The sequence below is a fragment of the Vombatus ursinus genome, unplaced genomic scaffold (genome assembly GCF_900497805.2).
Source record: "Vombatus ursinus unplaced genomic scaffold, bare-nosed wombat genome assembly UNPS02014820.1, whole genome shotgun sequence".
In the NCBI taxonomy this organism is placed as follows: Eukaryota; Metazoa; Chordata; class Mammalia; order Diprotodontia; family Vombatidae; genus Vombatus; species Vombatus ursinus.
In genome coordinates, this window is record NW_020954598.1 from 4,401,185 (window position 1) to 4,426,297 (window position 25,113).

The 25,113-nt window shown below is 39.7% G+C and overlaps 1 protein-coding gene across 1 annotated transcript in view; it reads left to right on the top strand.

The window, feature by feature from the left end:
- VOPP1 (VOPP1, WBP1/VOPP1 family member) overlaps nt 1-25,113 on the top strand; it is a 193,663-nt gene that overhangs the window by 90,256 nt on the left and 78,294 nt on the right. The window contains exon 2 of the mRNA XM_027837076.1: nt 15,977-16,035. Coding sequence (XP_027692877.1) covers nt 15,977-16,035 — 59 coding nt within the window. The remainder of the gene's footprint in view (nt 1-15,976; nt 16,036-25,113) is intronic.

Consider the following 25,113-nt stretch of genomic DNA (forward strand, 5'->3'; position numbering starts at 1 on the left):
GTTACTTGTGCAAATTTAGGGAAGTGGAAGGGTGAATGTTGTGTTCAGAGAACAGCTACTAACACAAGGTGAAGTAAAGTAATTTGAAATAAGCCTGGAAAAAATGTGGGTGGGAACCAGACTGTGGAAGTTTCCCCTGGCTCTTCCCCTCCCCATTCTATAGAAGGTTTTAAATGCCCAGATAAAGAGCTTGTATTTTATTCTGGAGGCAATAGGGAGCCTTTGAAGATCATTATCATCTAAGGAAAGGGAGATGGGAGATAAAGGGAGGCTTTTGATGTGTTTGGGAGGTTATTTTATAAACTGAGTCTGAAAGAAATAAAGACCAAAGCATTTTTGGTATATCAAGATATGGACAAAGACCTTTGTCTTGATGATTAAGTAGGCTTTTGGGGAAGGAAACCTGTCACTTTCTTATTTCAAGGTTAAGTAAGAGAGTCTGTCAGATTTTGCCAGCCAGAATTGCAGCTACATCATAGGATTTAGAGCTCGAAGGAAGCTGGGAGACAATATTGTTCAAACCTTTCATTTTACAGATGAAGAAACAGAGACCTAAAGAGATTAGGTGAATTGCCTCATGTAATTAAGTAGCAGATGTGGGATTTGAACTTGGATTTGATTCCAAAGCCAACGTCTTTACATCGTCAATTTGGTCTGGTCTGTTATCGGCCACAATTTTATATTAGTGTTTAACACTGCCGTACTCAGCCCCTCAAGGTCTTAGGCTGTGCCTTACACGTGGTGCATTCTTAAGACTTGAGTTAAATTGAACTACCTTCTTAGCCTGTTGTATTCCAGAAATATGTTAGCCCCTGACTTAGTGTCACTGAGAAGTCAGTTGAGTATGTTTTCCTGTCTAGTTTTTCTTTGTTTCTTTACCATTTATAATTGGTACTCCTTTTTGCATAATTGAAAGAAAATTAGATTTAAAGTCAGAAAATCTCATTTTGAGTGCCAGCTCTGCTGTCTACTGACGGAATAACTTTGGGGAAACTATTTAGCCTCTCTAGGGATCGGTTTCCTCACTTGAAAAGTAAATCAATTAGGCTAGATGATTCCTGAGATTTTTTAATGTTCTAAACCCTATGAAATTATCCCTATGCTTCTCTATCTGAAAATCTGATTTCCGTGTAGATGAGGCACTCTGTTATTTTTGAAACAAAGGATTTCTGAAAACCACGGCATTAAGTAATTATCACTAGGACCATTGATTAAATTCCCAAGTAGAACTCAAAAGCATGGCCTTTTCTATTCATTATTTGAAATTCAGGGACCGTAAAATAACTGTCATTCCTTTCATAAATCCTAGTTCCAGCCTCAAAAGTCCTCTTGCTGCCCTCTGCCACTGTCCAAGGTACTGAGCGTAAAATCTGCTAACATTCTTGAGGGTCTCTTTGTTTCAGTGGCTGTACGCAGTGAAAGGTGTTCCCTTTAATTGGGCTGGAACTGGAAGCTGACCAGGATCTCATTGCTGCCTGTGTCAGTGCAGCTTTTGATGGATGTGAAGGCAGCCCCATGGCACAGTGGGGTATGCTCCCCTTTGACAAATAGCGCAGGCAGCATGCTGATCCTACTCAAGCCTTCTCACCATTTAGAAGCTAATTGTGGGCTGCCTTGCTTGTAACAGATGTGTTTGATTTAAAATGTAGCAGCTGTAAGTCAAGCAATCTGCGTGTCTCCAGGATTCCTATTATCACTATATGCTAGTTAGTTACATTGGGTAATTCCTATTTACAAGGTGATAGTTTTTCTCCTGTTCCTTTACAGACTGGATATTTTTTCCCCAGACAGAGAAGGGTGTTGCTTAATTAAAACTACATTGTTATGAGACTAACACTGATTCACTCCAGCATAGCTGAAAAGCAAAAGCTTCATTTTCCCAAAGTAAAATGGTGTCTGGATGTGGCTGGTTTAAAGAAGAACAAAAAGATTCATTGAATTATTCATTCACTAATTCATTCATTAATTCATTCCACAAACATTAATGTGCCAATGATGTGCAGCAGTGCACTAGATACCAGGGGAGATCCAAAGATAAATAAATAGGTGCCTGACCTCAAAGAACTTACAGTCTAGAGGAAGAGTTTAAAAAGAAATGGAAGATTGTCATGGGATAATAATAGTAATTACAGCTTACATTAATATAGCACATTGTAGTATACAAAGTGCTTTTCTCACAACTTTGTGAGATAGTGCATATAACTACAGCTCACACATGTGGAAGCTCAGGTTCAGAGAAATTGAATGACTTGCTTAGAGTTGCATAGCTTAAGAGCATCAGAGTTGAGATTCAAGCCCAGCTGGCCCATCTCCAAACCCCCATGCTTTTTTGTTTTGTTTTTGTTATTCTGAACTTGATTTTTTAAAAAAAAATAGCGAGCACTTACATAGATTTAAGGTTTGCAAATCACTGTACAAATATGATCTCATTTTACCTTAAAGCAACCTAGGGAGATGTGTTATTTTTACCTTTATTTTACAAATGAGGAAACTGAGGTAGACAGATATTAAGTGACTTGCCCAAGGTCAAGACAGCTAATAAGTGTCTGAGGTGAGATTTGAACTCAGGTCTGGTGTTCTATCTACTGTACCACTAACTGAAAAACCCCAGCAAATGTGAGTATTTCTGTATACAAAGAACAGAAAAAAGAACAGAAAAGCACTATGAAATCTCAAATCTCTTTTACATTTTAAAAGGCTGTATTATGGCTTTTCAAAATAATGTATAAAATAAATTCAGTATGTTTCAAAGCTTCCCTGAATGTCTGTGTCTCCCTCTGTATTTCCTTCTTTTCTGTACATTTTTTTCCTTTTTTTGGTGAGGCAATCAGGATTAAGTGACTTGCCGAGGGTCACATAGGTAGTAAGGATCAAGTGTCTGAGGTTAAATTTGAACTCAGGTCCTCCTGACTACAAGGCTGGAGCTCTATCCATTGTGCCACCTAGCCGCCCCTCTTCTGTACATTTAAGAAAAATACTTCAATGAAAAAATTTTTTTTGGTGTCTGTATTACTACTACCCCTCCTCCTTCTCAATTTCACCCCCCCATTTAAAAACTCTTCCTTATAACAAAACAGATGTATACACTGACCATGTCCAAAAATACATGCGTCATTCTGCTCCTCTAGTCCATTACCTCTTTGTCAGGAGGTAGAGAACATGCTTCATGATTAGTATTCTGGAATCCTGGTTGGACATTGCATTGATCTGAGTTGTTTAGTCTTTTGAAATTGTTTTTTCTTTACAATATTGTAGTCATTGTAAAATGATCTGATACTTCTTGCTATTCTCTGCATCAGTTAATATAAATCTTTCTAGGTTTTTCAGAAGTGGTCCCTTTCATTATTTCTTATAGTGCAATATGATTTAATGACATTATTTATCATAATTTGTTCAGCTGTTCCCCAGTTGATGGGCACTCCCCTTAGGTTCTAGTTCTTTGCTACAACAAAAAGTGTTACTATGAACAGTTTTGTACATAAGGGTTAGAGGATATTCATAGGTTAGTGACTTTGGAAGGTTAGCTATAAATTGCTTTCCAGAATGACTAGAATAATTCACAACTCCAACAATGGTCTATTAGTGTTCCCGATCTTCCACACCCTCTCCAGCAATTGTTACTTTCCCTGTATATCATCTTTGTCAATCTGATGAGTGTGAAGTGAAAGCTTGGAGTTATTTTAATTTGTACTTCTTTTATTAGAAATGATTTGGAGCATTTTTATATGATTATTCATAGCTTAGATTTCTTGAGAACTCCCTCTTCATATAATTTGATCATGTATTTATTGGAGAATGGTTCTTGTTCTTACCTATTTGATTCCATTGCCTATAGATCTTATATATTAGACTTTATCATAGAAACTTGTTGAAATATTTTCCCAGTTAATTGTTTCCCTTCTAATTTTAATTCCATTGATTTTGTTTCTGTAAAAGATTTTTTTCAATTTTACTGCCCATTTTATTACCTGTGAGTCTTTTTATTTCTTATTTGATCAAGATCTTATCTTCTCTCTGTAGCTGCAAAAGGTATCTTCTTTCCTGCTGTTCTAATTTATGATGCAGCAGCCTTTTCTATCTAGGACATGTATCCTTGGAGTTCATTGTGGTACATGGTATATGTGGTATATGTTGGTTTAAACTGATGCCAAACTACTTTACATTTTTCCTGGCAGATTTTGTCAAATAGTATATCCTTACCTGAGTAATTGGGCTCTTTGGGTTTATCCAACTCAATGTAACTATGTTTAATTGTATCTATAGGTGATGCACCTAATCTGTCCTACTGATGAATTCCAAAAGAGAAAAGAAATTTTATCCTGTTGCAAATACTTTTGATGCTTATTTATTTATGGTATATTTGAAATCTGATAGGGCTAGGCCTCCTTCCTTCCCACTTTTTTTTATTATTTTCCTTGAGATGCTTGACCTTTTAAAAAAATTCCAGTTGAATCCTCCATGTTCCTTCTACTATGCCGCTTCTCATTACAAACAAGAGGCTAATAATTCATGAGATTGAGGAACAAAGCAATATACTGTTAAATTTGGGTCAGAATAACTGCATTCACCCTTCTTCAAGTCTGCATAAAATATTCTTCCTAAATCTTTCTTTATGCATGATCTTGTATAAGCATTTCTGGCTGAGATTCTAGATTTCCATGATTGTTTGGCTTACTGTCGGAGGCCCTACCATGATCCTCTACTTTTCCCTTCTTATAGAAATTTATAAATCACAACAGTGATTCTTCTACTGTCTCCATGGCATTGCTGGCAATAATTATCAATGTCCTTAATGTAAATGGAGAGAACCTTTAGATAATAAAGCTCCTGGGTAGCCCTCAGCTTTTTTTGGGGGGGGTGGAGGGATTTGTATAGTTATTTACACATTACCATAAATGCCTACTGGATGCTGTTGACTGACTGACTGGAACCAAGAAGGCAAATGAGTTACTCAGGGCTGTCACAAACTCCCAGCTGCCTGTATTTCCTGAGGGCCAGCCCAAAGGGGCCCTTCCCTTAACTACTTTTTCTCTTGTCTACTGCATGAGATTATTTGTGAAGGTCCTGGTGTTCCAGAGACATTCTGGAGACTGCTAAGGACAGTAATTGGCATACAAAGGCATGGGTATCGAGCTGTTTATGGTCACATTTTGCACCATTAAGCTAATGAGTGACTATAGCAGGCTTTTCTTCCCAAGTAATAGGATTTACAACGAACAGGTTGGTTGGTCTATCATCTGGAGAGGGGAAGAGGGTTAGGAGGAAGGAGAATTAATTTATTTTTTCTCTTGAGTTATAGCTAAGTTTTTAACAGGTTTTTTTTCTTACATGGAAGAACAGGCAGCCAGACATATGTTGTCAGATTGATAGGAAGATCATAATAGTTTTACATTTGTATTGCTCTATTTATAGCCACATTACCTCACTTAATCCTTCCAACAACTTGGGAGGGTATTACCAGCTTTGGTTTTATAGGTGAGGAAAGTGAGGGCCAGAGAAGAGGACTGACTTGTCAGAGGTCACTTATCCAGGAACGAGCAGACACTGCACAACCCTGAACTTCTGATCCCAAGTCTGGCACTCCTCTGTCTTCTTGTTTTAATTTTTAATTTTTAATTTTTAATTTTTATTTTTAGGCAATTGGGGTTAAGTGACTTGCCCAGGGTCACATAGCTAGTAAGTGTCAAGTGTTTGGTCTGAGGTCAGATTTGAACTCAGGGCCGGTGCTCTATCCACTGCGCCACTTAGCTGCCCCTACTCCTCTGTCTTCTTGAGCTATGCTGCCCGCTGCATTTGAATCCTCAGCCCGCAGAGTGCACTTGCCATTTGCTCCCCACTGGCCCCTCACAGCTTTTCTCTTACATATCACAGAGGGAATAGAATAGAATGGAACCCTATTTCTTAAGTCCTTAACTAAGGGCTGGTGACAGAACTAGTAAATCAAGACAAGCCCTGCTCTCAAAGAGCTCACATTCTAACTGGGGGAGACAACATATAAAAGAGGGTTCATGTTTAGTTCATGAGATGGAAAGTAGTTTTTAGGCAGGGGATATAGCAGGGAAGATAAGGACCTGAGGACCTAGCATAGAAAGGGCAGGGACTGGTGTTTCTCTACCAAGAGAAATAGTGGGTCCAAGGGTTAGAGTAGTGTGGGGCACTTCCAGCAGAGGTCGGGATGTGGGGAATCATCTGGTAGTGGGTGCCCTGGGTCTGATACAAACTGAGTGATGGGGCAATGAGGGTTGATTGAGGAAGGGAAGCATCTAACTATTCAGTGGCAGCAGGTGGTGTTCTTCCTGTAACCATTGGTGGTTTGGGCCAGTAGGGCCAGCCTATGCTGGGCTGGAGGAGAATAATTAGACTGGAAGAAACCTTAGAGAACCTCGCATCCAACTCTCTCATTTTGCTGATGATGAAACTGATGTCCAAAGACGCCATGGTCACAAGGCTAGCAAGTGGCAGACTGAGGCCTTGCACCTCCAAGCCCATTTCTCTTCCTACTCCCTCATACTATCCACACCACTAATTTTAGAGGAAATTGAGGCCAAAAGAGGTGAAATTATTTCTTTAAGGTCACATCTACAGGAAGTAGCAGAGCCAGAATCCAAGCCCAGTTCATCTTATTCCAATCCCTTTCCACTATGCTGAGCACATGAGAATTATTGCCTATTTCAGGCTTGTTAAGTAGGAAGCTTGTTAAGTGGGGGCTCAGCCTCTTTTCTTCCCGTGTCCTCTTTCCCCACCTTCGTTCCTCTGTGAAGCTGCTAGATTTAAGGCTGGGGAATATGTTGTTAAGGAATTATGGGGCAGAACTCCTTCAACTCTCCTTCACTCCCAATGCTGTCTCCTCCCCTTGCTCTGTCCTGGGTATCATCCTCTGTGTCCAAGATCTGTGTGTCTTTGCGTCTTTTCTTGTTTTCTGTGTAGTTATTGTAAGGAATCTGAGAAGAGGGCAAAAGGTGAATCTTCACTCTTCTCCAAGATACGGATTGAGCTATTCTAACAAAACAGGAAACAATAAACAATTCTTAATTATTCACCAGAGGAAGCAGAGTTTTTGAGAGTCCCCAAGGCATTTTTATTTCTTTCTCTTGGTCAGGCCCATTTAGATAGTTTATGACTTACCTAGCTACTTATGCCTTTGCATAGGGTAGTGTTAAAATTGCTCTACTCAGATCAGTGCCTTTTTTTAGGATGTAGGTGACCTTGAGTTCTCACCAGACATTTTAACAGAACCCAAGCTTTGGCAGGTCCTTTGGGACAGCAAAGGCATCAAGTACAGGCCTATTGCTTGATCCTAGGGCCTTTGTTCAAGTACCAGCTTGACTAAGTTTAGAGGGGTTCATCCCTAGAAGGTTGGCCACTGAGGTGTTCACAGCAATTCACAAAGGCTATCCATTTAATAAAGCATGGAGGGCTGCTTAAGATGTGTCTAAAAGACCCACGCCAGTCTGTGGGCCTTTTGAAAGATTTTATTAATAGGGAGGATGTACTACAAGGAGGCAACATGGTATAGTGGGAGAAACACTGGATTTAGAATCAGAGGAAGTGGATTCAAGTTCTGTTTTTTTACCTAGTAAGTATGATCTGTGTGACAACTTGAACTCTCTGGGCCTCAGTTTCCTCTTCTGTAAAATCAGGGATTTGGACCAAGTAACTTCTAAGAGCCCTTCTATCTTTAATTCTATGTTACTATAATTTATTTATTTTTTATTTTAATCTTTTTGAGACTGAATTTCCCTCACCTGCCCAATTGGAAGTATAGACACTCAAGGGTCTTATCCTACTGCTTATTGCCATAGAAGTTCTAACCTGTTCTCTTATTCTAACCTGGCCTGGTTTGTCCCTCCTTAGCCGCCTGGTGGTTTCCACCATCTTTGTCTCAGACCTACTCTGGATACTGATTGGCTTTAGTCCGACTGAAGTTGAGAACTCCTTAGGCTCCCAGCCGTAACTGGGATCACAGGAATATACCACTATACGTAGCCTATGATGTCCGTAAGACTAACCTGCATACCAAGAGGACGTGCTCATGCTAAGGAATGGTGGAAAGTCGTAGCTCAGGGGTGTATCAGGCAGTAGGGAAGACCATACTGGGATAAGTGAAACTGTCTGCCTAGTTTTTATATGCTATTTTTTTGTTTGGTGGTCTTATGGTCCTTACTGCTATTATTGAGGTATTATTAAGTATCCTGGGGCAGCTAGGTCATGCAGTAGATAGAGTGCTAGCCCTGGAGTCAGGAGGACCTGAGTTCAAAACTGACCTCAGACACTTACTAGCTGTGTGACCCTAGGCAAGTCACTTAACCCTGTTTGCCTCGGTTTCCTCATTGGTAAAATGAGCTACAGAAGGAAATGGCAAACTACTTCAGTATCTTTGCCAAGAAAACCCCAAGTGAAATCACAGAGAGATGGACACAACTGAAAAACAACTCAACACAACAACAAAATTAAATATCCTGGGCCGACTTTAAAATATTCATGCATGGTGAGGAGTTGGATTTTGGGAGATATTGTGAGAGTGAATGGGCTGAAAAAAAGGACCATGGATAATCCAGGCACCAATAATTGATCATTTGTGCTATGACCTAAGAAGAATGTCATGATACTTGGTGAGCTTCTGGGACTCCATCCTTCTCTTCCAACCTAAGAGGGGCTTTCTGAGCATAGAAAGGAGAAGATTCCTCCTTAATAATTCTAATAAAATTCTAATAACTAACATTTATATGATTTTAAGGATTGCAAAGTGCTTTCCACACATTATCTCCCTTGAGCCTCACAAGGAGGGAAGGAGGTACATACCATATCCTAGACCTGTGCTAAGTGCTTTACAATTATTATCTCATTTGATCCACAACCCTGAGAGGTAGATGCTCTTATTATCCCCATTTTAAAGTTGGGGAAACTAAAGCAGATAACAGTTAAGTGACTTGCCTGGGGGTCACACATCTAGTAAGTGTCTGAGGCCATATTTGAACTCAGGAATTTCTGAGTCCAGGCCTAATGCTCTATCCATTGAGTCACCAACCAACTTGATGTCAGAAAAATTAAGCTCAGAGAGCTTTAGTTTACCCAGAGTTACAGAGCTAATAAGTGTTTGAGAACAGATTCAAATCTAGGTCATCTTGCCTCAGAGTCCTGGACTCTGAGTCTCCAGGCTGCCTTACTTCTTTCTCTGCTGCCAAGTGTCTGATTCTAGACTGGAGAATCCTCCAGTTTGTTACCACTCCCAATGCCTAGCTCTGTATTGTGTGCCTACTGCACCACAACAGGGGCCAGACTGCATGCAGAAGCACTGTAGTTAACAGCAACAATAATAGTAAATGTTATCAATAATGAATAATAGTAGTTATTGCTATTGATGATGATGGTTTACACTATTTAGTGCTTTACAAGTTGAAAAGACTTTCATATCCATTATTTTATTTGATCGCTATAACTATACTGTGTATGTTGGTAGGAAAGAGATTATCCTTCCCCTTTTACAGATGAGAAAACTAAGGTTTGACTTTCCCAAGGTCACAAATCTGGTAAGTGGTGAAACAAGGGAGAGACCTCCTGTCTACTGACTCTTAAGGTCATTGCCCTCTCCTTCACATCATAACTATCTCTGATGGGCAAGTAGTGGGAAAAGCCCAAATACTGTTTGGCAAATAGAGGTAGGAAGAAAGTTTAGATAGTAATCCATTCTTTGGATGTCTCTGTATTACTTCCCCCTCTCATAGGAGGTAGGTGGCTGCTGTTCTAAGCTGGCCATCCTCTCTTTGCTTTCCTAGGGCAACATTACAGGGATGGAGGGAGGCAGGAAGAAAAGGAGAGAAGGAGAGAGGGAGAGGGCAGTCGTATACTGCATTGTACTGCTCAAGCCAGGTGTGAGCTGGGAAAAGGGAGGCCTTGGGGAATTGGCATCATCCTTTGGTTCTCACCTTCACAGAGCTTTGGGGGGAAGATCATTAATGATGAGAGTTACAAAATCAACTGTCCTCATGGCACCAATAATTTGCAGTGGGCAGAGAAATCTTTTCTCCATTGACTGCTTGCCTCTTCTTGGCTAGTTTTCCCCTAGAAAGATAGTTTAAAAAAAAAAATAAGAAGATGGATTGACTCCCAAACGTTTAAAATGGATCTATGAAAGTGTCTGGGTAGTTTTGGTTTGTTATTTCTTTCTTTTTGCTTACTGCCCCTGTGTTCCTTCCTGCTATTACCTGGGTGTCATTAAATATTCTGTGCAGACTTTGTTTGAAAATCTTCTTGCCTGTTGAGAAGCTTCATTCTGGGAGATGATGTGGGAGCGAATGGGCTAGGACACAATGGAAGGGGCCGCTGATTAGGCTGACCTGGCCTGTTTGAATTCACTAGTGCACCCAGAAATAATGATGTGTGGCAGACTGGAGGAAGGCTCCTGCAAAGAGGCTGTGTCTGGAAAGCAGAATTAATGAGCTACACAACAGTCTGCACATTCTCCACCATTTAATTAGTATAAAGGCTATCCATTTAATCAAACTGACCTATTCACTGTTCCCTGTAGACAACATCCCATCTCCTACCTTTCTTCCTTTGTACAGGCTGTCCCCCATACCTGGAATGCCCTCACCCCTTTCTTCACCTCTCCCTCTTGGAAACTCTGGTTCCCTTCAAACCTTTAATCAAGTGTCACTTTCTTCAAGAGGTCTTTTCAGATGCTACTAGTTAGTGCCACCCTCCACCACCCCCACTGCGTATTTATTTTTTATTTATGTAAGTGGATTGTATATTGCCTTAGGGGGCAGGGAGGGCACTGTCTTTGTTTTATATCTGTATGCCTAGTGCCTGTGTCCATCACAAAGTGGGTGCTTAATAGATGCTGATTGACTGATTGATTCAAAGCTCAACACAGGCAGTCCCAACCTACTTATCTTGGACTTACCACCTACTTATCTTTGTCCCTTACCCACAAAAAAGCTATTGAGAATTTTTGGTGACCTCAGGGACTTCTGTTTCCTCTCTAATGCTACTGCCTGGGATTGTCCTCAATTTTTCCCTCTTGACATCCTTCTTCCCACTATGACTTCTGGCTGGGGTGACCTGAACCCTGTCCAGTTACCACTCTCATTGGGGTCATACACATAGGGGTCTTCAGTGGCAAGACCAGTTGTGGCAATGAGACAAGAAGGGAGAAAGGAGGGAAGTATGCAGACCTCAGGCTGCTTCTCCTTTATACTGTTGCTAACTCCCAAATCCTTTGACTAGTCTGCATGGTACCCCTAGCCCATGTACCATTTCTTCAGTCTCCATCCATCTTCATACTCAATTCTCCCATTACCCAGAAGCCCCTTCCTATTCCAGCTCCTGTAATTCTTTGCCTAGGATGTCCTGAGACTGGTTTTGTCTTGATATGGAGCTGAATCTCATTCAGAGACCTATCATTAAGTATCTGATGTGATTTGGTCTTTTCCTTTTCCTGTAGTAATCAATTTAAACAAAAAAAAAAGGAAAGTCATAGGAAGGATGCTTTTTAATACTTAAGGATTTTCCCTTTCTTTGCTAGAAGTAGAAACAAATCAAAACAAAACCCTATGACAACCTTTAAGAGAATGTGTCATTTTCTACAAGGAAGGGAAGAATCAGAACAAATAGGTAGTGGGTAGGGATAATAGAAGGGGATTGTAGGATCTTCCTTTTAGAACTGGAGCTGGTCTGAGAGGATATTTAGTCCAACCCTTTTGTCTCACAGATACACAAACTGAGGCTGAGGAAAGTTAAGCACTTTGCCCCGAATCACACAAGTGGTAAGCAATCAGGAGTGCAATTAGAACTCACATTCTCCATTGGCAGAGATAATGCTCTTTTCAGGGGCAGGGGAAGGGGCAAACATTCCATTCCTTGGGTCCAACCAAAGAAAAGAAAGAGTAGGACTGAGGAGTTCATATGGTTTAGATCTAAATAGGATGTAAGAAATTATTTGATCTAAACTTCCTTTTATTTATGAGGAAATAGGCCTCATCTCTTATCAGGATAGGGGGCTCCATGTGAGGCATTCCCTTGACCAATGTAGTTCAACTTTGAGTTTTATAGAGTTGCCTGGGACCCAGAGGTCAAATGACTTGCCCAGGGTCACAAAGCCAGGATGTGCCAGAGGTGGGACCCCTGATTTCAGTCCTCTTTGTCAGCTCCCTCGTGTCACCTCTTCTAGCTCCCATTTCTCTTGCACATTGAAGGATCACCAAGCACCTTCCTCACCAAAGTCCCATGAGGTAAAGCATGCTTGGTTATCCTCTCCATCGTACAGGTGAGGTGAAGACTCAGAGTGCTAGGGTGTTGTTTAGGGTCACATCACTAGGAAGTATTGGAGTTAGAGTTGGAACTGGGGTTTCTAGACTCCAACTCCATGCCTCTTTCTACTGTATTATGGTGTTTAAAAAGTTTGAGAGACATAGTTTCTGGGTAATTTATCATTTTACTAATAGTGCTGGCATTTTATTGTTAAAAGAGGTCAGTGGTACTCTCAAATGCCAAAAGATCCCTCGTGGTGGTGGGATCACAGTTAATATGCCCTTGGAAGAGTAGGTGTTCCTGAGGGTACCAATCAACTCTGATTGGTTAACAATTAATAGGAAAATGAATATTATAGTGAGATGTGGGTTCATTCTAATGAGGGTCTTGGGGGCACATGACTTGAATCACCCAAGTCTTGTTCAAAGAGACTTATCAATTTCCGTATGATCTGTCTGACAAAAGGGAGAATCCACATTTTCCCAGGCCTGAGTAAATACTTTGAGCAGGAATCCACCCATTTGACAAACTTAGAATTTCTTTCACTGTCTTTGGTTAGATCTTAGCCTGGGAAAGTCTTTACCCAACATTTCCCATACTGGTTGATTGATGGATGAGGAAGTAGAAAAGGGAAAAAACCTTGGTCCTGATTCAATAATTAGTTATTAATACAAGAGGAAAAATAATAATTTCTCTCAATATCATGATACCTTGAACAAGACACTCTTCTTGTAGGTTTTTATAAAGTCTGGCCATATCATTTTTTGAAGAACCATAGGATGTCAGAGCTATAAGGGGCCTTGGTGACCAGCCAGCCACAGGTTCTAGATCCAGAAGATCTAGATCTGGAAGAGACCCTTGAGGTCATCTAGCATGAGACCCCTTTATTTTACAGGTGAGGATGTTGAGGCCCAAGAAGGGCAAGTGACTTGCCTGAGATCACATAGGTAGTCAGCAAGCAGGGGTGAGATTTAAATCCAGGACTTCTAACTCCAGGGCCAGTGCTCTTTCTTTTTTTTTTTCTTTTTCTTTTTTATTAATCTATTTTGATTTATCAACAATCACTTCCATAAGCTTTTGAGTTTTAAATTTTTCTCCCTCTCCCTTTCCCCCTCCCTCTCCAAGACAGTGCGCAATCTGATATATGATACACATATACATTCCTATTAAACATATTTTCACATTAGTTATGTTGTAAGGAAGAATTAGAACCAATAGGAGGAACCACAAGAAAGAGGAAACAAAAGAAAACAGAAGAAAAAAATAGCAAATAGTATGCTTTGATCTGCATTCAAACTCCATAGTTCTTTCTTTGGATGTGGATAGCATTTTCCATCATGAGACCTTTGGAGATGTCTTAGATCCTGGCATTGCTGAGAAGGGCTAATTTTATCAAAGTTAGTCATTGCACAGCCTGGCTGTTACTGTCTGTGTACAACATTCTCCTGGTTCTGCTCACTTCATTCAGCATTAGTCCATACAAGTCTTTCTAGGTTTTTCTGAAGTCTGCCTGCTCATCATTTCTTATAGCACAATAGTATTCCATTACATTCATATACCACAACTTGTTCAGCCACTCTCCATTTGATGGGCATCCCCTCAATTTCCAATTCTTTTCCACCACAAAAAGGGCTGCTATACCAGTGCTCTTTCTGCATTACTGTGTTGCCTCTTATGTTTCTTTGGCTGCATTAATACTATGTTGGTTTTGTGTGTTTTTTGTAGCCTGCGAATAATTGTCAAACTTACAGCTTGTCCCTCCCTGCCCCTACCACCTGTTTCCCTCCTTCCTCACCTCCAGTTTGCGGAGGGGACTTGGGTCTAGGACATCAGCAGAAGGGGAGGAGATATCTGGTACTGCTAGGGATCGACCCCATTATCTACAAATTAGGTGATAATAAGAACTTATCCCTGATTGTATTAACCTGTGATGTATACTTTGAAGAGGGTTAACCCACTACTCACAGTATGGGAGACTAAGGGAGGAGACTGATTTCTTTGTTTCATTACCCAGGAATCCAAGTAAAATTAAATGAATTGGCAAACATGTCAGCTTTATGGAGACTAATTTGAGTAGGGGCAGTGAAAACAGCTGTTCTCTGACTAAGTGAATTGATGTCTTCTCTTGCCTGAACAACATTGCCTGAACTGGAGGGTTAGCTGATGGCTTTTTTTAAAAATCATTTCTTCATTAATAAAATTTCAATCACTCACTGCCTAGGAGAGATTCTGAAATATCTGTAAGCCCAAACCGCCACATATGCTTTCATCATAAAGTAGTACAGTCAGACCCATGTGACACCAGACAGATAACATCCCTCACATCTCTTTATGCCACCAAGAGCAAAGTCACCTGTTTGATGGCTCCTTTATAGAGCTGTCCTGGGATAGTAGCAAGAGTAGGAGGTAGGTTTGAATCCTAGCTTTAAGTGATCTTGAGACAGTCATGGCTTCTCTGATCCTCAGCTTACTCATCTGTAAGATGGGGATAATTATACCTGCCCTACCTACCTCTGTTTTATTGTGAGGCTCAAATAAGATAATGTGCATAAAATGTTGTACTTGTCACCTGAATAATCTCAGGTCCTTTGCTTCTCTAAATATCCAGCTAGTAAGTATCAGGGATAGGATTTAAACCTTGGTCTTCCTGACTCCAAATTACCACTCTTTTTTACTGTGTGACGGTGCCTCTGTTTGAGGCTTTTTTAAAAAAATGTGCTTGTGCAGATCTCTATTCATAAATTCAATGAGTCTCAGAGCTAGAAAGGACCTTAGAAATCATACACTAAAACTCTCATTTTACAGTTGATAAAACTCAATCCAGGAGAGAGCACCTGGCTTGTCTAGGGCCACTGAGCCAATCAGGGGCAGGGTCAGGACTCTAATCCTTTTCTCTTGTGGGGGACCCTCTAAAGTCTGTTTAGTGCTTTCAGATGGACAAGGTACTTCCCTCTCAATGCCCCTGGGAGGGAGGTAGTGCAATTATTATTCTCATCCCCATTTATGGGGAAGAAAATTTGGGTTGAGGTCAAATGACTTTTCCATAGTCACACAGCTAGAAAAGTAGAAGAGTCACATGCATGAATTTGAGGAGGAATAGAAATATATAAAGGGCAGCTAGGTAGTGCAGTGGATAGAGTATTGGGCCTGGTAGACTCGTCTTCTTGAACTCAAATCTGGCCTTAGAGGCTAGCTGTATGACCCTGGGCAAATACTGTTTGCCTCAGTTTCCTCATCTATAAAATGATTTGGAGAAGGAAATGGCAAACTAGTCTAGTATCTTTGCCAAGTAAACCCCTAAAATGGGGTCATGAAGAGTCAGACATGACTGAAAACTGACTGAAAAAACAATAATAAAATAAATATATAAATACACACATACATTATCTTATTGTCTAAAAAGATCTAAAATGACTTTATAAGCTTAGGAGCATAAAAATATATTCTCTATAACTTCAAGTTTTCCCCATAAAATAATCATATTTTATTTATTTTGAGTTGTGAGGGCCTGGGCAGGGGGTAGGGTGGAGGAGGGAAATCTGGAAAGCAATTTTTTTTGAAGAATAAAAAATTTTCAGGGACAAAAATACTCCTCAATTTCCCCCCAGCTTCCAATATCTCTTAGCAATACAGGGTTTCTTTTTTATTTTCTTTGGTTGGGAATCTTTGAAGTTGCTTTCTAAGGTAAAAGGTTGATTATAGATTTCCCTTCCTCTCTTTCCAGTGTACAGAGGCCAAAAAACATTGCTGGTATTTTGAAGGAATATATCCGACATATTATATGTAAGTACATATTTCTTTTTTTCTGCATGTAAACATCTGCATTCATTTTTTTTCTCCATGTGTGTACTTAAAGTGTATTTTTACTCTGATAATATGTTTCAGATCTGTAGTGATTGACCTTATAATCAAAGAACATTTATTAAGTGCCTACTATGTGCAGGACATTGTGATTGCTGTTGAGGATTCAAAGACCAAAAAAAAAAAAAATCCTGCCCTCAAGCAGTTTACCTTCTATTAGGAGGATCTAACATTTAAACATATAAGCACAATAGAAGATGAACATAATGGAAATGCATAATAGAATCTAGGAGAAAGCATGGTAAGTTCTGAATTAATTAAGTCCAGGATTTCCAATCATATTTCTCCCTTCAACCCCCTAATGTCCTTGGGAGAGAGATAGACTGACCCACCTGTGTGTCAGGTTGAGAACACACCACTCCTTGGGAAATACGACAATGATTAGCTTCCTCACCCTAGGTCATTGTTGCATTGATCTGACAAGGAAAACTCCCAGCTCCCAGCATCCCATCCGTTGTCTTAATTGGTGGGAGTCCCTAATGGCCTCCCCTACTCTCAGCCCCCCTCCTATGACTTCGGCATGCGAAATCCTGGCAGGTTGCCTCCACAGCTGCAGGAAAACAAAACCTTACACTTAAGAAAGAGGGACAACACAAAAGAATCAGCCAAGGAACCTTGACTATAGTAATTACGGAGTTGCCAGAACAAAGAAACAGTTGTGAAATAATATGGAGATAAAATATTTTGATTCTTTGTAGTACACTGAGATTTCATCTGCACAGTAGGATTTAAGCCTGGTTCTCTGGATTTCATGCTTATTCCCCCTTTCATAATGTCATAGGATCAGAGAGGTGGAAGGCAGCCCAGAGGCCATCTAGTTGAACTCCCTCATTTTCAGAGAAGGAAATTCTCTGACCCAGGGAAGTTAAGGATCTTACCCCAGGTCACACAGGTAGTATGTGTAAGAGGCAGGATTAGAATTTCTGACTTCACACCTCCAAGTGTCAGTGCTCATTCTGTTGTACCACCTCCCTTTGCTCTAGGTCTGTGTTGCCAACGTCAAAGACGTTGTGCCTAGTTGGGTCACGTGCTTTAGTCCTGCAAGGGATTTTAGGGATCTTCTAGTCAAACCCTCTCATTTGTGTAGATAAGGAACTCATCTATAAATATTTACTTTTTTCTTCTCACGTTGTGGTCTCTCTCCCCATAGTCCTTTGTGGAAAGATACAGGGAAGGAGAGTCTCTTCTTGGATTTATACCTTCAAGGTAGTAACTGTCCATTGAGGACCAAGGAATCTCAGTTCTAGTAGAATCCAAGCTCCTTGAGCATCTTGGACCATCGGAATAAAGCTCCTGCCTGATGTTTTAGGAAGTCAAAACCAGAGGGATGGTGCTGGCGGTTGAGCATCCATCCTTACTGATGCTCAAAAATGCCGTACTTCCTTGAAATCACTAAAATGTTGTGATATGAGTTACTACTACTTTGCTGCTACTGCTAATATTACTACCTTCTTCTTCTTCTTCCTCTTCCTTCTTCTCTTCCTCCTCCTTCTCCTTCCCCCTCCTCCTCTTTCTCTCTTTCTCCTTCTTCCTCTTCTTCTATTCCTCCTTCTTCTTCATCCTTATCATCATTATTATTGTTACTGTTATTAATTGCCAGTTCATATTGTGCAGCTGTGTGACACAATACATAGAGTTGAGCTTGGGAGACAGAAAGACCTGAGTTCAAACCCAATCTCATGCATTACTATCTTTATGACTCTATGTGAAAGTTGGAGCTATGTGAAAGTTGAATTGGAAAGAAGGGAGTCTGGAGGAAAATTAGGAGGTTTTATGATAATCCAGACAAGAATAATATAAACTTTAACTGGGGTAGTAGCAGTGTGAGATAGAAGACAGATGCAACAAATGTGGTGTTAGAATTAGTAGGCCTTGCCAATTGACTAGACATGGGAAGTTGAGAAAGAGGAAGAGTCAAAGGTGATCCCAAGGTTGCAAGGCTGGGTACCTAAGAGAGTGTTTTTGCCATAGAAACAGGGAAATCAGGAGGAGGGGCAGGAGGGAGTAGTAGTAGTGGTAGTGGTGGTGGTAGTAGTAGTAGTCGTAGTAGTAATAGTAGTTGTAATAGCTGCATTTATATAATGTCTTAATGCTTGCAAAATACTTTACAAACATTATCTTATTTTATCCTTACAACAACCCTGTTAGGTAGGGAAGATGGTGGCCTAAGTCTTATTTGTATAGAATATGAGATGTCTGTGAAACAGCTAGGTAGATCCACCCAGCAGGCAGTTGGAGATGCTGGAATAGAATTTGAGGGAAAAATTAGGACTGCGTATAGAGATTTGGGAGTCCTCTCCACATAAGTGATCACCGAGCCTATGGGAGCAGATGAGCGCACCAAGGAAGAAGGGCCAGTGAGAGAAGAGAATGGAGCCTAGGGCAGAGCCTTGGGGAACACCTACAATTAGGGAGGAGGAGGAGGAGGATGATTCCAAAGCAGCAAAGGACACTGAGAAGCAGTCAGCCAGGTAGGAGGGAAACCAGAAGAAAACAGTATCATGGAAATTCAGGGAGAAAATATTGTAGAAGGAAGATTGGTCAAAGAAATTTGGCTTAAGAAATTCATTCAATCAGTCAATAGCATTTAAGTGCTTGCTGCGTGTCAGGCATTGGACTGAGTAGTGGAGAAGCAAAGACAGACAAACTGTAGTCTTTATTCTCAAGGAGCTCACAGTCTAATGAGCTCACAAGCAAATACCTATGGACAAATAAGATCTCTACAGGATAAATTAGTGTTTAGTCAGAGGGAAGACACCAGGATTAAGGAGATCTGGGAAAGGTTTCTTGCAGAAGGTGAGACTTTTGCTGAGACTTGAAGAAAGAATCCAGGAAATCAAGAGATGGAGATGCTGTTTAGAAAAACAAAAACAAAAACAAAAACAGAGCTTTAAAACCTAGCTGGAAATTTCAGGGATGCCCATCAATTGGGGATTGGCTGAACAAGTTGGGGTATATGATTGTGATAGAATGCTACTGTGCTATTGGAAATGATGAGCTCAACGATCTTAGAAATACATGGAAAAACTTGCATGAAGTAATGAAGATTGAAATGAGTAAAACCAAGAGAATGTTGTATACGGTAACAGCAATGTTGTTTTAAGAATGACTTTGAACAAGTCATTTTAACTATTATAAATGAAGGATATATGAAAAAAGATACTATCTACATCCAGGGAAAGAACTGATAAATAGGAGTATGTGTAGAATAATTTTACATAGATGTGCCTATTTATGTTTCTTGGTAGTCATTTCTAGAGCAGAGGAGGGGGAGAGGAGGGAAGGATAAAAAGGGGAAAAAGATTTACACAATAACTTTATTATATATTTAAAAGGAATAGCAAATTGTACATAGTAGATTTGCAGTTTTGTGAGCAATCATCTTTTTTTCTATTATACTGTGTTATGGAAATGCTTCTTTTATTTCTTAAATTAAAAAATTAATTTAAAAAAAACCTAATAGGACTGGATATGCCTCCATGCAGGCAAAACCAATCTGAGGAAGAGGCATAAATAACTTTTTTTGAACCTGGGCAAGTTCATTGAATAGCACTCTGAGATTAGATCCCTGGACCAGGGCGGAGTTGGGAGTTCTTCCTGTGCCTCTACTGTTCCCTGACTGGTCTTTATCCAAAGTGTTTTACCTGGCCTTCCCACCATAGGAATGCTTCTACTTAATATTAGACTTATAGAAGATACTGACTGTCTTACCAATGATTGTTGTTACTTCTTTTTCAATAGAATTACAAATTCTACAACTTAGTTTCTCGTAGTATAACTCACAACATTTAGAAAGCGAAATTTTTCTGAGGGTTTTCTTCAGTTTTGTTCAAATGGCCACCTTTAATTCGCATTTCTTCTGGGCAAAGTAATGAATTATCTTTTGGCAAGATGCTATATTAATTGTACACGTTTCTCTAGCCCTTACTGCTTACAAGGCATTTTCCTGAAACCATATCTATGAGCTGAGTAATGAAAATATGATTTCATTTTTGCTGATTGGGAAACTGAGACTGTGTGAGCTTAAATAATTGCCCCATGGTTACACAGCTAGCAAACATGAGAGCCTGGACCCAACCCAGGGTGCTTGGCTTCTAAGCTCAGCGCCCTTTCCATTAAACCTTGTTGCCTTTCTAGTAAAGAGGCTGGTGCTTAAATGAAATTCTTTGCCTTTTTTTTGTAGATATTATTTGGTGTAGGGAAAATATGTTCTTGTTAGATCTCTGTTTAGTAATTGTAACTTACTTTGTCAAAGCATTGGGGAAATAGCATTGAAGGCTTCAAACTTGTTTTGTAGGGTTTTGGTGCGTTGTTTATTTTTTTTACCGAGACTCTTTTAGTTTTTGAAGCTCTGAATTGCTTTTGATTGCCCAGAGGTCTTACATGTTATTGTTTTGACTTCCTTTGTCTGTATGCATGTCCCTAAGTCTCATTCCAACATTGCAGTTAAATTAAGTTAAACAGATACCTGTCTTTTGATGCTAATGGGGCTTTTCACTCCAACTGCCCAGGGAACCTGATATTTCTTCTCACTTGTTCTGAGTTGCTGATAGTTTTTCCCCTTGCTCTATGCCTAGGTGATCTAGGACAGCGTTTCCCAAACTATGTTCTCCTCATACACCCTTGTGTTTCACACAATGTAAGTAATAGCTCTTATGAGCAGGAGTTCTGTGAGAAAATGCCAATGCCAGGGTTAAATTTTCCTCTGAAAATATGAAATGAGAAATTATGTAGCAAAATATTTATTACAAATGGCAACTTAGGGGTTATGAAAATATTCTTACTTGCCAATATTTTGTTGCAGCTTTCCCCATCCCCCCCCACTTCATCCCAGGGGTATACTATAACCCCAACTTCTCTGTTTCAACACAGATTAAAGTTCAAGGCCCAAAATGTTTCCTGGCCAAATTAAAGTGAGGGATAATGAAGCTTCCTTGCATATATTTTATATTTATTTTTCTGTGTACATTCATAATCCCATTCCCATCTATACCTCCAGTAGAATGTAAGCATCATGAAGGCAGACTGTCTTTCCTTGTTGCCGTTGTATCACTGGCACATAGCCCAGTTATTTCTAGACCCTTGATAAATATGTGTTGATTTGAATTTAATTGAATTGAATGGTGAAAAGAACATTGAACTGGAAATGAGAAAATCGAGGTTTAGGTTATAGCTCTTCTCCTAAACAGCCATGCAAGCTCAGGGCAACTTTCTGGGCCTTAGTTTCCTCCTTTGTACAATGAATGAATTTGACCAAATTATCTTTCAGGTCACCTCAACCTTCAGGATTCTAAAGTAATTTGTGTAAAATATACCACTATAATTTTTTTCTAAAGGAACAATCTTTTGAGAGCCTATCATGAAGGCAAGATAGATAGAAAACCAAACAAGAAAAGAAGAAAGAAACATTCCCTATCTCTCCCCGTTCTCAGCTCCAAGAGTCTCCTTTCAAAAGTTCTTAATTAAAATGTGCCATTTTGTGGCTTGGTTCAAGGCACCCTGGATAGCTTCTCGTAGCAACAGTCCGGGTTAAAAATAGGTACCCCCGCTCATGTGGGCTCACAACTCTTCAGGGGAAGAAAAAAAAAAGTCCAATTCCTTCATTTTCATTCTCTCTGTCTGGTTCTCCTTCAATCCCAAAGGCTCTTCCACTGAGTCCAGTACTTCCCTTTTTGTCTCCAGGTCTAGGAGCACCCGAGGCAGCAGCAGTGGAGGAAATGATGGGAGAAGCCTAGGTCACACTTCCTGAAATCAAACTTATTTGCTATGAAAAACATCCTGGGCTTATGACAGGCACAGGGCTGCATAAATCAGGAGACAGTGTTTTCCTCTTCATTTGCCTGAGCAGGAGAAAAAGCGCTCCTAACAAGTGACATTTGACAGAGAACATTGTACATGAATTTTAATATCTGAGAGTTCACTTCCTGCCAAGGTAGCTGAAAGATACAATAAAGATTATTTCTGTCTTTGAAAACTACTGACAGTTGGCCTTTTTTACTAGATCCTGTCCAGATAGGACCAGACCCAAAAGGCTCCACTTAAGGTGTAGGTAGTGTCCAGAACCCCCCCTTTGGAATTTTCCCTACTTTAGACTTCCACCCTTGCTGTCTCCTTTATTATTTTCTGGATCTTTGTTTTGAAGACAGTTGTTGACTATTACTATATTAGGAGTCACTTTAATAATAATGTCTGACATTTACATAGTCCTTTGGGATTGCTAAAGCACAATACATTATTTTATTTGGTCATCATAACAACCCTGTGAGGTAGGTACAGCAAATATTATTGTTCTCTCAATATAGCGCCTGTGGGTACTACCCAGCTCCTCAATGGACAAAGCTCCCTCAAGATCAAGGCATACTTTGGATCTGTTGTCATTCAAAACTACCACTCATAAGCCCCCACCATTGTGTCTACATTTATTAGTCAGAGGATGTGGTTAATTCAAACTGAAAGTACTTAATAAAATAACAGGAAAAATAACAAAAACAAAAACAAAACAACTTGTAAAAATAGTAACCATAAAAAAGGAAATAAAACCTGGCCATCTTTCCCACAAAAGTATACATACTATCATTGGGAAGAATAAACACATAGGAATACATGTGGAAGGACATACACATGGAGAGTGCACATAAGAAAAATTTAGCAAAGGCACATGCTGGAGGGATAAATACACTGAACATATGTGGGTATCATAAATGCATGAAGGGGAATACACATAGAGAATATGGGCTTCAGGACCCATGCTGGAGGGGCAGACACATAGGGAGCTCATGAGGCTGGGACATATGCATGGAAAGGCAAGTTCTAATACTGCAGGACTACTGTTATGTTCTGGGGACATCATTGCACAGTCCCCATCAGATCTGCTCTGTGCTAGTCTCATGTAGCCACTCAATACTCAATGTTGGTCTCCTAGTCCCTTTTTGTTGCTGCCAGCTGTGGCTCCCTGGGGCACAGGGCTAGAGAGATTCTCTCAACATTTAGTTTCTGACTTTATTTGGAACCTCATCTGGACTCCTGCTCCTTTCTCATGGTAGCATGAGAGGATTCTACCCTTACTCTTTCAGCTTAAAGCCCAGAGGCTTTTTGTCTTTAGTCAGCCAGCAGTCATTAAGTACCTAGTAGGTGCTGGACACTCTGCTTAGCCCTGAGGATACAAAGAAAGACAGAGACAGCCCCAGCTCTCATAAGTTCACAGTCTAATGAGAGAGACAACTTCCAAACAACTGTGGACAAACAAGAGATGGAATAAGTTGGAGATCATCTCAGAGGTAAGGCACCAGCATGAAGGATGACTTTTTTGCTACGGATACTTTAGGAAGGAAAAAACCTAGCATACTTAGCTAGTAGACTAGAGATGGTAAGTGGGGAGAAGCTTCAGTGTATTTTTCCCATAAGAAGATTTAGCAATATCTCTGAGTCTTCCCAGAAATGGATGTTTCCGTTTTATAAAGACACTCCTGACTTTAAGCAATGCCTTTAGAATACAGATCCAGACTCCAGCTAACCATTGGTCTCATGATTTTCACTCCCTTTTTCTGATCACCACTCAGTCAATCAGTAAACATTTATTTAACACCTACTGTGTTTCAGGCACAATGCTAAACACTGGGGATACAAAAAAAAGGTAAAAGACAGTCTCTACCCCTAAAATGCTTGTAATCTAATGGGATTACTTCTGTGCCACAAGTCTCTCTCTGACTTAAATTCCATATAACTCCCTGATTAATTTCTGTAGACTAAACTACTCTCAGTCAATATCCAGTTAGAATCTATTTATTCTTTTTTTAATTAAAATTTATTTCATTTTTAATTTATGGAATAAAATAAGAATTTCCATAACATAGTACAATAAAAGAGATGATTATACACGAAACTAAATCTCTTATGTATAACTTGCTATTCATTTCAAACATACAACAAAATTTTCATGTAAATTTCTTTTTTTCCCTTTTTTTCTTCCCTACCCCACACCCTCCATCCTAGAGATGGCTACCATTACACACAAATACATATATGTGTGTGTATATATATATATATATAATGTGCGTATGTATATATATAATTTATGTAAAATTATTCTATGCAAACTTTTATTTATCATGTATATACATGTGTGTATATAAATGATACAAAGTGATTCTGGGTCACCAACAACTGGAGGAATCAAAAAAGGCCTCTTCTATTTTTTTTTTTTTAATAATTAATTAATTTATTTTTAGTTTTCAACATTCACTTCCATAAGATTTTGAGATTTAAATTTTCTCCCTCTCCTTCTCCTCCCCCCTTCCCAAGATGGCACACAATCTGATATAGGCTGTACATATACATTCATATTGAACATATTTTCACATTAGTCATGATGTAAAAAAGAATTAAAACCAGTGGGAGGAACCACAAGAAAGAAAAAAACAAAATGAAATAACAAAAGAAAAGGAGAGCAAATAATATACTTCCATCTGCATTCAGACTCCATAATTCTTTCTCTGGATGTGGATAGTATTTTCCATCGTGAGACTTGCATTGCTGAGAAGAGCTCAGTCTATCAAAGTCAGTCATTGCACAATGTGGCTGTTACTGTGTTCAGTGATCTCCTGGTTCTGCTCATTGCACTCAGCATCAGATCATATAAGTCTTTGCAGGTTTTTCTGAAGTTCTTCTGCTCTTCATTTCTCGTAGCACAATAGTATTTCCATTATATTCATATACTACAACTTGTCCAACTATTCCCCAATTGATGGGCATTCCCTCAATTTCCAGTTCTTTGCCACCACAAAGAGAGCTGCTACAAATATTTTTGTACATGTGATTCCTTTTCCTATTTTTATGGTCTCCCTATTTTTATGGTCTCTTTGGGATACAGCCCCAGAAGTGGTATTGTTGAGTCAAAGGGTATGCACAGTTTTATAATCCTTTGGGCACAGTTCCAAATTGCTCTCCAGAATGGCTGGATCAGTTCACAACTTCACCAGCAGTGCATTAGTATTCCAATTT